General features: G+C 41.9%; 1 protein-coding gene across 12 annotated transcripts in view; it reads right to left on the bottom strand.

Annotated features, from left to right (window-relative positions):
* Positions 1–13,866, bottom strand: part of RALGPS1 (Ral GEF with PH domain and SH3 binding motif 1) — a 276,400-nt gene that overhangs the window by 210,508 nt on the left and 52,026 nt on the right. For 11 of the 12 annotated variants that reach the window (XM_045469762.1, XM_045469768.1, XM_045469772.1 and 8 more), the window contains one exon: positions 1,915–1,965. The exons of the other annotated variant lie outside the window; for it this stretch is intronic. In XM_045469762.1, the coding sequence (XP_045325718.1) occupies positions 1,915–1,965 (51 nt within the window). The remainder of the gene's footprint in view (positions 1–1,914; positions 1,966–13,866) is intronic. 12 annotated transcript variants of the gene reach the window in all.

Raw genomic sequence — 13,866 nt, 5'->3', positions numbered from 1 at the left:
TTTTTGTTGTTGTTTTTTTTTTTTTTATTTAAAAAGAATGGGGATAATTCCATGTTAGAAGAAAACAGTAAAAGATTGGAAGTCAGCCAATTCAAACAAGCAAACATAGTTCTGCTCCCCAAACCTGATAAACATAGTGCACACGCACACACATAGGTGCACGTGCACGCGTGCGCGCGCGCGCGCACTCACACACACACACTAATTCAAATCATTGCCACGTCCTCACATAGATGCTGAGAGCAGCTAGTGGTACTAGTTTCCTCCTAATTTGCAGTAGGTCAGATGCCAGCTCTCAGAAGGCCTAAATCCTTTGTCTGGCTTTGTATTAAAATATGCTGCTTTTCTCAAAGACTTAACAGCTATCATACTATAAGAAGAAGGGTTGTATGTCAAGATAGTTCTGGAATTCACACTATGGTTGCAGCAGACACTTTCTGACCTATCTCCCCATCTACACCCCTCTTCTCTAAAATGTGCACCCCATTCACCAGGCTGGGTCCCCTCAGCTGTGCCTGCCTGTTTGGTCACATACCCCTGGCGTAGATTATGAACCAGCACTAGATATGTGGCTCAGCCGGGCTGGGTTGAGAGCTACTCATCTCAGTCTGGAAGGTGGATTAAAGGAGGATCACATAAATGTGAGCCCTTCGGGGAGGCCAGCTTGGACCACGTGAGCAGACAGGAAAGAAGGCAGGAGAGCAAAAAAGAGGAAACAGCAGAGGCAAGAGGCAGAGATGGCTTGAGTCTTGGTTGGCACTCTAGCCGCCTGAACTCCGTGCCTGTGGATTCCACCAAGTGCCCTTTTGTCCTCGTATTAAACTCCTCTTCTGCCTATTCAGCTACTTTGAAATGGATGCCTATCACTTGCCAACAAAAAAAGACCGCTGACTAAAACCACTATAAAGCCTTGTTATCAACTACTAAACATTTCCAGGATATTTTTAAAGACCAAGACCAACTTTTTTCTCTTTATTGAATACGCTGTTTCTAAAAATGTACATATGCTTTTAATGTACATATGTACGTGTTTTGCTGTGGCAACTGGTTTTGAAATCAGAAACAAGGCAACCACCAGAATTTGGGATCAACAAAAAGAAAGCTCTCTAGAAAAAAACGTTCCCTCACAGGAGGAGGGAGGGGAAAAGGAATCAGTGTGGGAAGGCCTGGCTCGGTCATGGAGGCCGTGGGCACCGAGTGCCCCCAGCCTCACCCGAGTGGGCCCAACTCAGTGAAATTCTCCACAGAATTCAAACAGCTGGCTCACAGAACGAGCACCATCAAGAATGAGAAGCTCCTGGGGCGCCTGGGTGGCGCAGTCGGTTAAGCGTCCGACTTCAGCCAGGTCACGATCTCGCCGTCCGTGAGTTCGAGCCCCGCGTCGGGCTCTGGGCTGATGGCTCAGAGCCTGGAGCCTGTTTCCGATTCTGTGTCTCCCTCTCTCTCTGCCCCTCCCCCGTTCATGCTCTGTCTCTCTTTGTCCCAAAAATAAATAAACGTTGAAAAAAAAAATTAAAAAAAAAAAAAGAATGAGAAGCTCCTGGATGCTCTCTCTAACAGGGGCTTAAGTCAGTAATGCATTTATAGAGACTTCAAGAAAGAAACCTGACTAACTCCCCTCTTCCCAGCCACAGTGTTTAGAGCAATTTAAAGGACAGAGTACAGGGGCGCCTGGGTGGCGCAGTCGGTTAAGCGTCCGACTTCAGCCAGGTCATGATCTCGCAGTCCGTGAGTTCGAGCCCCGCGTCAGGCTCTGGGCTGATGGCTCAGAGCCTGGAGCCTGTTTCCGATTCTGTGTCTCCCTCTCTCTCTGCCCCTCCCCCGTTCATGCTCTGTCTCTCTCTGTCCCAAAAATAAATAAATGTTGGGAAAAAAAATTTAAAAAAATAAATAAATAAAGGACAGAGTACAGACCTCCGGCTGGATGGCTTTAAACACAGGTATGTCCATTAACGTGATCTGGCTCTGTAACAAAAGAGAATCAGTATTAGAATAAACCGTAAACCAAAGACAGCTGTCATGTTACTTTAAATCTATACAGGGTAAGAACACATTCTCCCATGGGACACAAATTAACAAAGAACAGAATAAAAAATTTCTAAAATGCCTCTCCTATCCTTCCCCCTTCGTAAATCTTGTCCCCACATCCTTCTTTCTTTAATGTGAGACAAACTCCCAATTTAAGAATTGATAATAGTCATTTGGAGGGTGGAACTGAGATGAAGGGGAACATTTTCAGTTTGGATATTTTTGTACTTTGTGAGTTGTTGCTTCAAGCATGAATTACTTTTGGCATTTAAAAAAGTTGTAGACACAATATTAAAAATTAGAATGCTAAAGAGACACTATCTATTACTCTAAATTTAAATTTTTTTAAAAACTGTGGCTTATAGAAATTGTACATTTCTTCTGAAGGCTCAGCCTCCTCTAAATTATACAGTAGAGTGCTACTCAAGATGCATCCGAGGACCATGCTGGACCGCAAACTATTTATTCCACCAGCCCACAACGAGAGAACTTCAGAATTTGAGAGCAAGCATTTGGGAACTTTTATAGCAAATTGCCACATTTTTATTGTATTTTTTTAAAGTATCAATCCTCAACAGATAGGAGATGAAAAAAAAATGGCCCTTTACCACAGCTAGCTTGAGAAGCATTAATGCTGTAAATACAGAAAACGCATATAATTAAAAGGCTGTTCTAGGGGCGCATGGGCGGTTCAGTGAGTAGAGCGTCTGACTCTTGATTTCAGCTCTGGTCATGATCTCTTGGTTCAGGGGTTAGAGCCCCACGTCAGGCTCTATGCTGATAGTGTGGAGCCTGCTTGGGATTTTCTCTCTCTGTCTCTCTCTGTCTCTCAAAATATATAAATAAACTTAAAAATGAAATGAAATGAAATGAAATTAAATTAAATTAAATTAAATTAAAATTAAATAAAATAATAAAAGGCTGGTCCCATCGTTAGCTGCTCATCGGGCAGCAATAAGAGAAAGCATCCTTGCTGATCTTTCCAGGCCAAGGCAGAGACTGAGCTGACTTCACATGACCTGCCCATCTCCACATGTCACCTGGGATGCCAGATGTCAGTTAACAGACACCTCTGTGACAGGCCAGGGAAGGAGAGCCAAGGGCATTTGGCTGCCTCCTAATGCAAGAAGATACCCTGCCCCTGGCACACAGGTCAAAGAGGAGGACGTGATGCAGGGGAAGGAACTTGGGCTCTGGAACCAGCAGGACTTGGGTGTGTGTCTGGGTAACACTGCTTGACGGCAATATTCTCTTTGACGCATGATTTAACCTCTCTCCCAATCTCAGGCGCCACATCTAGGAAATGATGACAATAATCCCTATCTTATAGGATCCTTGGGAATATGTAAGACAAGAAGTGCAGAATGTCTGCCATATGACAGGTGCTCTCTCTAGATACGGATATGCACGTGTGTATACACATACATATATACATGCAAGTAGAGAGAGCGCATCTATGTATGGTGTAGAGACAGAAACACATACACAGAGACCGAGAACGTCTGTCAGGTGCCAGGCATTCTGCACCTCCTATTTTGAATTTTCACAAAGATTATATATACCACAGACCCATGAACAACACAGGGGTTACAGATGCCAACCTTCCACAGTTGAAAATCTGCATATAACTTTTGACTCTCCAAAAACTTAACTACTGATAGCCTACTGTGGACCAGAAGCCTTGCTGATAATATCAACGGCTGATTAACACATTGTATGAATTATATGCTGTATTCTTACAGTAAGGTAAGCTAGAGAAAAGCAAATGTTATTAAGAAAATCATAAGGAAGAGAAAATACATTTACAGTACTGTATTTATTTAAAAACATCTTTATATAAGTGGATGCACACAGTTCAAACCTGTGTGTTCAAGGGTAAACCGTACCCACATGTGTGTTCATACATTTATACTTACATATCATATGTATGCGAAGTCACACAGATGGGCTCATGTATTGGATGTGAACTTATGGCTCCTGGCTAATACATGAGCTAAGAAATAAGGGACTATTGATGCATTTGAATATTCATGTACCAAAGTTGCTCTAGAGAACACTTAAAGGAGGCTGTTACATTGAGTCAACAAATACTGTCATGAAAAAAAGCCTCATGTCCAAAATACATGAGAAAAATGACAACAACGCAGTATGTCAGGTGTAACCACAATCCGGGGCTAAGGTGCAGAACTGTGGTTGCCTCTCGGCATAATTTAAAGGTGGTCCAAAAGCACTGGGTTCCTGAGAAGCACAGGATGCAGGCCAAAGCGTACCATCCTCAGGGCTGAGCGGGAGAGGGAAGTCAGCAGGTGGCCTCCATGGAGAGCCTCTCTGTCCCCTCCAAGGGGCTAGTGCTGCCACTAACGGAAGCTCAGGAGAGGGACAGCAAAGGCGCTGGGAATGAAGAAGCACTTGGGAATCGAGTCCTTCCACCTCTGGGTCTACGCACCAGCAGTAAGGGGGCACTGGACGTCCACACAAGGTGGGTCTGGCCCTTGTAACCTGGGTGTCAAGGGACGACTGAGGCCTGGAGGCCTAAAGGTCTGCGTGTCTGGCCCAGAGCTATGTCCCGGGCAGTGCAAACAGACTGGCGATCCTCCTGCCAGACCTGTGGAGACTGCTAGCCAAGTCCCCTCACATTTGGATTAATTCTGTCATCCTGGGGAACAGAACGGCCTTATGGAAACAGGAGATTCATGCTGAAAGCTCAGAGGGCCTTGGAAATCCGTCCTGTGGCTCAAGTTAACTCCCTACCCGGAAGAACCAGCAGGATGTTTGCTATGTCATTTAGGAAGAGAACCAAAAGTCCACTAATGAGAAAATAAGAAAACTTCCTCTCCATCCTGCCATCACTTCTAGGGCTTGCTACCGAATTTCTAAATGATTTATGAAAATAGTGGCTTTACGTTTCACACTGTTTTGGAAGCTTCAAATATTGTGATCCCTGCTCAGACCCTATGTCAGAAAACGTATTCAGGTCTTTTATTCAAAACAAACAACAACAGAGGTCACCAAACTTAAAACAGACTGGCTGCTCCCAAACACAATCTGAGGGTTTTCCGAAGTCTCTCACAATTCTGACCAAAAAAGAAGCCGAGTCCTTCTTTTATCCTCACAATTCTGACCAAAAAAGAAGCCGAGTCCAGAACAAGAATATGTCAGTACACAGGTAAAATCTTCAGATTACAAATGTGTCATTTTAGTACAAAGCCATACACGCACGGAAAGGGTGCTGACCAGCCGTCCTTCCCAGGAAGTGTGGGGGCTCCAACCCAGGCAGTTTTACCAGAAAGGGAGGGTGTGGGTAGGGATGGAGGCTTGAGGGCGGCCAGTCCTGTCCCCCTTCACAGTGGCTCTCAGCCTCAGAAGACCTTGCCCCTCCCTCAGGGGAGAGGCCCGGGCTTCGTGGAGAGAAGGAGCATTTCCGGGGATGTGGTGCGGCCTCTGTAAAAACGCCCGGCGATAGGGCCCTCGGGTCCACAAGCAGCACTTGTCGTGAGGAGCAGGCATGGTATGGAAGTGCTGAATCACTACACTGTGCACCTGAAGCTAATATTAGATTGCATGGGAACGGACTGGGAAACATAAGCACAGTGAATGAATGAATGGACAAATGAATGAATGCAGCGCAGCCTCCACAGTGAGGCACACATGCCTGGACGGAGGTGCACGCTCATGAAGAAGTCTCTCCACGGCTTCTCCTTATCTTTGGAAATAAAGCCTTCAACAGGATGTCCAATGAAGCTAGCCACCTGGCAATGCCTTCCTTAATCCTTTTTTTTTTTTTTTTTTTTTTTTGAGAGAGGGTAACAGAACACCAGCAGGGGTGGGGCAGGGGGAGGGGGAGCGACACAGGATCCAAAGCAGGCTCCAGGCTCTGAGCTATCAGGGTTCAAACCCACAAACTGCGAGATCATGACCTGAGCCGAAGTCAGACACTCAACCTACTGAGCCACCCAGGAGCCCATGCCTTCCTTAATCGTAACTCCTTCTCCAACCCCCTCCTTAACCCTAGTCAAGGACTCCCTAAAAACCCAGGCTTTTTAGGGAAACGGCCAATCTCCACATATTACAAAACATTTCTGTTGAGGTGACTCCTTCAGAATGGAGAAACCTACTGGAGTACTTCACAATATGGCCCTAAAGAAAGAGGGTTACTGTGTGGATAAATGAAAGCTACTTAGCTAAAAAGGAAAGCAAACACACACACACACACACACACACACACACACACACACACACACACACAAAACAAAAACCAAAAAAAACCCAACTGTTTTCTACATATGCTGAATGTAGTGTTTCTCCCTCTAACACTGGTGACTAAATCCCCTCTTCCCAGCCACAACCTTAGTATAAAGGCTCTCTCAACCCCCAAATAAACAAACAAAAGAAGTTGTTGGCAAATGAGTGGCACATTTTGTAACAGAAGATACCTTTAAATTTGCATTTAGATCACTCCACCAGCTCATGACCAGGAAGGCTCACAGAACAAAAGGGCAATCAGCTCCACACATATATTCCTACTTGTACTCCTAGAGCCACAGAAACATGTGTGGGGCAAATTTAGAATGACAGTCAAGGAAATGCAAATTAAACAGGAAGATGCCATTTGCTGTCCATCAGTGCCACCAGGAGCGACAGGACTTTACAGACTGCTTTGTTCTTTTTGAAAAGCAATCTGGCAGCAACCCACTACAAAAGTTCTTTAACTCTTGCTTTTTCTAAAAAGTCAAACTTCTAAAAAAAAAAAGTTGCAAGAATAGTATGATGAACTCTATAACCTTTCACCTAGCTTCACTAATTATTAACATCTTGCCTCATTTGCTTTTTCTCTATGTATATAATTATACATACACCATTTTCTCCTGAACCACTCGAGAATAAAATGCAGATATCATGACTCTTCACCCCTAAATCCTTCAACATGTTCCTTCCCAAGAACAAGACCATGCTCTTACATAATGATAAAATTATTACACTCAGGAAACTTATCATTGCTACAACAGTATTATCTAATATTACATACAGTCCACATTCAAAATTTGCTAAAATATCCCAATAGTTTTTACAGCAATTTTTTCACAATCCAAGATCAGGCATTGCAGTTAGATACTATCTCCTAAAAAGTGAGATGAGCATATGGCTGACACAACAATCCGTATACCTACAGAAAGACAAGCGCTAGAAACAAAAAAGGCCACAAAAAGGGACTTGTTGGGAGAAAAAAAAATTATGGTACATTCAGACTCTGGAGTTTCATGCAGCTATTAAAAACAGAGAAATAGGGGTGCGTGGGTGGCTCAGTCACTTAAGCCTCCGAATTCAGCTCAGGTCATGGTCTTGCAGTTCACAAGTTCGAGCCCCGCATCGGGCTCTGTGCTGACAGCTCGGAGCCTGGAGCCTGCTTCTGATTCTGTGTCTCCCTCTCTCTCTGCCCCTCCCCCACTTGCACTCTGCTTCTCTCTCTCTCAAAAATAAATTAACATTAATTTAAAAAAAAAATAGAGAATTAAATCTATACATATTGACCTAGAAGGATGTCCATGAACTATTGATGACAAAGTTCCAGCTTTGCTCTTTACTCTGCTTTCAGCCTGCTGAGGAGGAGGATGGAAATCTAGCTGTCGAGCACCCCTGCTGAGAAACTGAGGACCTTTTAAATGATTTGAACCCTTTTTATTACAAAATAACACACATTCACATAAACCGCATCAAGCAATTACATGGTTTGATGACTTATTATAAGATGAATACCTTGTAATTACCACCTCAGTCAAGAAATAGCTACCTCAATCAACACACGAACGGACCCCAAAAATGGAGTATGTACACACACTAGGGAGTATTATTCAGCCTGAAAAAGCAAGGAAATGCTGACATATGTCACAATGTGGACAAACCTTGAGGACATGATGCTAAGTGGCAAAAGCCAGACACACAAAAAATACTGTCTCGGTGGTTGAGGGTAGGGGGGATGGAGAGTTGTTTAATGGGTATGGCGTTTCGGGTGTGCAGGATGAAACAGCTCTGGAGATCAGGTGCACGACAATGTGAATGTACTTAACACTACTCACCTGTACACTTAGACACGGTTACAGTGATAAATTTTATGTTGCATATAGTTTACTACAATTCAGAAAAGTCATCCCAGAGTTCTTCCCTGTGCCTCATCCCAACCACAAGCCCTCCCTCCGGCCATGAGAAACAGAGGTCCTGACTTTCCTCAAGTTTCTTTACGATTTGATCACCCACGTGTGTGCACCAGGGCATCATGGTGGCATCCTGCCCGTTTCTTTTTTTAATGTTTATTTGTTTTTGAGAGAGAGAAAGCGCAAGCAGGGGAGGGGCACAGAGAGAGGGGGATAGATAGATAGTCCGACGTGGGCTCTATGCTGACAGCACAGAGCCCAATGTAGGGCTCGAACTCACAAACCGTGAGATCATGACCTGAGGCGAAGTTGGATGCTTAACTGACTGAGCCACCCAGGCACTCCTTGCCCACTCTTGAAAGTTTAACGTGCGGCACCTGGCTGCCTCAGTTGGTAGAGCATGCGACTCTTGATCTCAGGGTTGTGAGTTCAAGCCCCACGCTGAGGGTAGAGATTACATAAAAAAATAAATAAATAAAAATAATATAAATAAAATCAAAGGTTGATGTGTATTTGCAAGTTTCTTTTAATCTACAAGTATTCTCTCCATCCCTTGTTTTCCTCACAATGTATCTGCTGGAGAATCCAGGCCATTTGATCTACACAGTTCCCCACATTCAGAGTTCAGGTCAACATGTTCCTCTGTCCTTGGCATTTCCTGCAAATTGTCAGCTGCACCCGGAGACTTGAGCAGACACAGGTTTGATCCCTTTGGCAGGAATGGAGGTGGTGCTGTGCTGTTTCATCAGGAAGCACATAATGTCTCTCCTTTTGTGTCAGTAGCTATTGATGCTCAATGCTTAGATCTATTAACTCACTCGGGTTATAAAATGATGATACTGTATTCCAATTCTATCATTCCTTTTCCACTTATTAACTGAAATTATCCTTACCCACTATTTGGTTACCCAGTACAGTTCAAAAGTTCAAAAGTGAAAGGTAAGACAAATACTGGATTCTTTCTTTCTATTTCTTAGGTTTTGAGGTAATAAATTTGTTCCCTATGTCATCCAGTGATGGCCCACTGTTTGATGGGTTTCAATCAATTCCAAATATTATTCTTTTGAAGCTCAAAGGATCCCATCACTGGACAATGGCAGCTTCTTCCTCTAGGTGGCTCCTGAGTCCTTTTGACATGACCCTCTTGGTCCTTGATAGCTTCCTCACTGGTATTGGAAAGATGTACAGGCTCATCTTGAACATTTCCTGTCCTAGACCTAGAATCAAGCAATTCTCTGGGAAGCCCTGGTCTCTTTCAGCGGTAAATGGTATTTCACGACCACAGTCTGGAATTCATACTGACATTTCCAATTCAAATTCAGGATACTTTTTTCCCCCTAACTTACTTACCTTCTTCTGTATTACATCTCTATCTCCTTTCTTCCGTATTGAAAATCCTGGTCTCAAGGACACAGGGTATACAGGATTGCATTATCCCATAATTATTCATTTCCTTTATCCTACTTTATTCAAACAACAGTCTTAGAATAACAATATTAATGCTACCACCATCAGTGTAATTACTGAGAAAAGTTATGAAAGTTTTGTATATGTTCTCTCCATCCTCCCACATTCTTTACAGTTTACACTGTAAGAGTCACACTGCATCTATTACATGGACAACACGGCCATTACACACCATACCTTCTCCTTCCCTTAGTCATTCGGTCTTTTTTAAATTTTTCAACGTTTATTTATTTTTGGGACAGAGAGAGACAGAGCATGAACGGGGGAGGGGCAGAGAGAGAGGGAGACACAGAATCGGAAACAGGCTCCAGGCTCTGAGCCATCAGCCCAGAGCCTGACGCAGGGCTCGAACTCACGGACCGCGAGATCGTGACCTGGCTGAAGTCGGACGCTTAACCAACTGCGCCACCCAGGCGCCCCCGGTCTTAACTCTACAGTAACTGAGTGTTCACTGCTCTCCGTCAGTCTTTATAGTGATGTTTCTCTAATCATTTTCATGGCCTGAAGCTTGTTCTCTGGTAAATTCCTCAGAAAGGGTTCACAGGAATAACATTCTCTGAAGAATAATCTTCTTGCATGTTCATAATAGTCCGTGCCCTTAATACCTGAAAGTCAGTGTTACTGGATATAAAATCTTTGGCTCACATTTTTTTTCCTTGACTTACTTGATTACATTATTTTGCTTTCTTTTGGCAAAAAGTGTTTGGGTCAAAAACATTGATGGTAATCTAATTTCACTTCTCTCAATAATTTCATGTTGCTTACATGTTGAAATGATACTATTTTAGATATACCAAGTAAAGTAAAATATATTTTTAAAGTAATCTCAGGGGCACCGAGGTGGCTCAGTCAGTTAAGTGTTTGACTCTTGATTTCAGCCCAGGTCATGATCTCACAGTTTGTAGGTTCAAGCCCCGTGTAGGCTCTGCACTGGCAGTGCAGAGCCTGCTTGGGATTCTCTCTCTCTCCCTCTCTCTCTGCCCCTCCCCTGTTCATGTTCTCTCTCAAAATAAATAAATAAACTTTAAAAATAAAAATAAACATTAAAAATAAAAAAATAATTTCAACTCCTTTCTTTAATGTGGCTACAAGCAAATTTAAAATTGCATATGTGATGTTTTCACTCTTATGTGGATCCTGAGAAACTTAACAGAAACCCATGGAGGAGGGGAAGGGAAAAAAAAAAAAAAAAAAAGAGGTTAGAGTGGGAGAGAGCCAAAGCATAAGAGACTCTTAAAAACTGAGAACAAACTGAGGGTTGATGGGGGGTGGGAGGGAGGGGAGGGTGGGTGATGGGTATTGAGGAGGGCACCTTTTGGGATGAGCACTGGGTGTTGTATGGAAACCAATTTGACAATAAATTTCATATATTGAAAAACAACAACAACAAAAAATAAATAAATAAATAAAACATTAAAAAAAATAAAAAATAAAATTGCATATGTGATATAGAAAACCCTAAAATCTCCACCAAGAAACTACTAAAATTGAGAAATGAATTCAGTAAGGTTGCAGGATACAAAATCAATGTACAAAAATCCATTGCATTTCTATACACAAATAATAAATCAGCAAAAAGAGAAATTAAGAAACAATCCCATTTACAATTGCACCAAAAAATGATAAAATACCCATGAACAAACTTAACCAAGGAGGTAAAAGACCTGTACACTGAAAACAATAAAACACCAATGAAAGAAATTAAAGACAACACTAGCCCATGAATTGGAAGAACAAGTATTGTTAAAACGTCCATACTACCCAGAGCAATCTACAGATTTAATGCAATCCCTATCAAAATACCAACAGCATTTTTTATAGAACTAGAACAAACAATCCTAAAATTTCTATGAAACCACAAAAAAACTCCCAAATAGCCAAGGCAATCTTAAAACAGGAAAACAAAGGTGGAGGTATCACAATTCCAGATTTCAAGTTATACTACAAAGCTGTAATGATCAAAACCGTGTGGTACTGGTACAAAAACAGATACACAAATCAATAGAACACAATAGAAAGCACAGAAATAAACCCATAATTATATGCTCAATTAATCTTTGACAAAAGAGGCAAGAACATGCAGTAGGAAAAAGGCAATCATGGAGCCTAGGTGGCTCAGTCTGTTAAGCATACCACTTCGGCTTCGGTCATGATCTCATGGTTTGTGATTTTGAGCCCTGCCTCACTCTCCCTCAAAAATAAACAAACATTAAAAAAAAAATTAGGGTCCCTTCAACAAATAATGTTGGGAAAACTGGACAGCCATATGCAAAAGAATGAAACTGGACAACTTTCTTACACCATACATTCATAAAAATAAACTCAAAATGGATTAAAGTCCTGAATGTGAGAACTGAAACCATAAAAACCCTAGAAGAGAGCACAGGCAATAATTTATCTGACATCAGCCATAACAACATTTTTCTAGGCATGTCTTGTGAGGCAAGGAAAACAAAAGCAAGAATAAACTTTTGGGACTCCAACAAAATAAAATGCTTCTGCACAGCAAAGAAAACAATCAATAAAACTAAAAGACAACATATCGAATGGGGGAAAGATATTTGCAAATGATATATCCAATAAAGGTTTAGTATCCAAAACATATAAAGAACTTATACAACTCAACACCAAAAACCCAAATAATCCAATTAAGAAATGGGCAGGAGACATGAACAGGCACTTCTCCAAAGAAGACATCCAGATGGCCAACAGACATATGAAAAGATGTTCAACATCACTCATCATCAGGAAAATGCAAATCAAAACCACAATGAGGTATCACCTCATACCAGTCAGAATGGCTAAAATCAAAAACATGAGAAAACGACAAATGTTGGCAAGGATACGGAGAAAAAGGACTCCTTGTGCTCTGTTGGTGGGAATGCAAACTGTTGCAGCCACTGTAGAAAACAGTACAGAGGTTCCTCAAAAAATTAAAAATAGAACTACCCTATGATCCAGTAACCACACAACTGAGTATTTACCCAAAGAATATGAAAACACTGGGGCACCTGGGCGGCTCAGTTGGTTAAGCGTCTGACTTCAGCTCAGGTCATGCTCTCAGTTTATGAGTTTGAGCCCTGCATCGAGCTGTCAGTGAACAGCCTGCTTCGGATCTTCTCTCTCTCTCTCTCTGCTCCTCCCCCCACTCTCTCACTCTCAAAAAATAAACATCAAAAAAAAAAAGAATATGAGAAAACTAATTTCAAACGATATGTGCACCCCTGTGTTTATTGAAGCATTATTTACAATAGCCAAAATTAAAGAAACAGCCCAACTTCCCATCAACAGATGAATGGATAGAGAACACGTGGTATAAATACACAAAAGAATACTATTCAGCCATAAAAAAGAATAAAATCTTGCCATTTGAAACAATATGGATGGATCTGGAGAGTATAATGCTAAACAAAGTAAGTCAGTCAGAGATTTCATTCATATGTGGAATTGAAGAAACAAAACAAACGAATAAAGGGGAAAAAAAGACAAAGCAAAAACAGACTCAACTACAGAGAACAAACAGACGGTTTGCCGGGGGGCGGGGAGGGGGGGATGGGTGAAATAGGGGAAGGACACTTATCATGAGGAGTACTGAGTAATACATTGAACTGTTGGATCACTATATTGTACACCTGAAACTAATATAACACTGTATGCTAACTATACTGGAATTAAAGTGTTTTAAACATATATATAAATAAAATAAAATTGCACATGTGGTTCAGATTATATTTCTGTTGGATAGTGCTGGTCAAGAATGCCAGTCCTAGTTTTAAATCCCAGACAGACAGTGACACTTACCATCTGTGTGAAGAGGTGACTTTTCTCTTTAAGAACTGACTTCCTCATCAGTATACTGGGAATAATAAATACACCTAATGTATAAGGCTGATGTGAGAAGTCAATTAGATAATACACGTAAAACACTTAGTGTTACAACCTAGACATGGTAGGTGTTCAAAAATAGGAGTTGCCCTTATTATTACGGTCCAGCATTAGCTGAATAGTCAGCAGATGAAGGTTTTAGACCTGGCTCTGCCCACACCTGGCTATGTGATCCAGGCAACAAAAAAAAAAAAACAAAAAAAAAAAATCATCCCTTAGATCCTTCATTTCTTCATTAGGAAATCAGGAGCTAACAGGTCATGATTTCACGGTCCATGGAATCGAGCCCCACATCAGGCTCCATGCTGACATCACGAAGCCTGCTTGGGATTCTGTC

This window comes from Leopardus geoffroyi, chromosome D4 (assembly GCF_018350155.1).
Source record: "Leopardus geoffroyi isolate Oge1 chromosome D4, O.geoffroyi_Oge1_pat1.0, whole genome shotgun sequence".
Classification (NCBI taxonomy): Eukaryota; Metazoa; Chordata; class Mammalia; order Carnivora; family Felidae; genus Leopardus; species Leopardus geoffroyi.
This window is presented reverse-complemented; position numbering and strand designations above follow the sequence as displayed.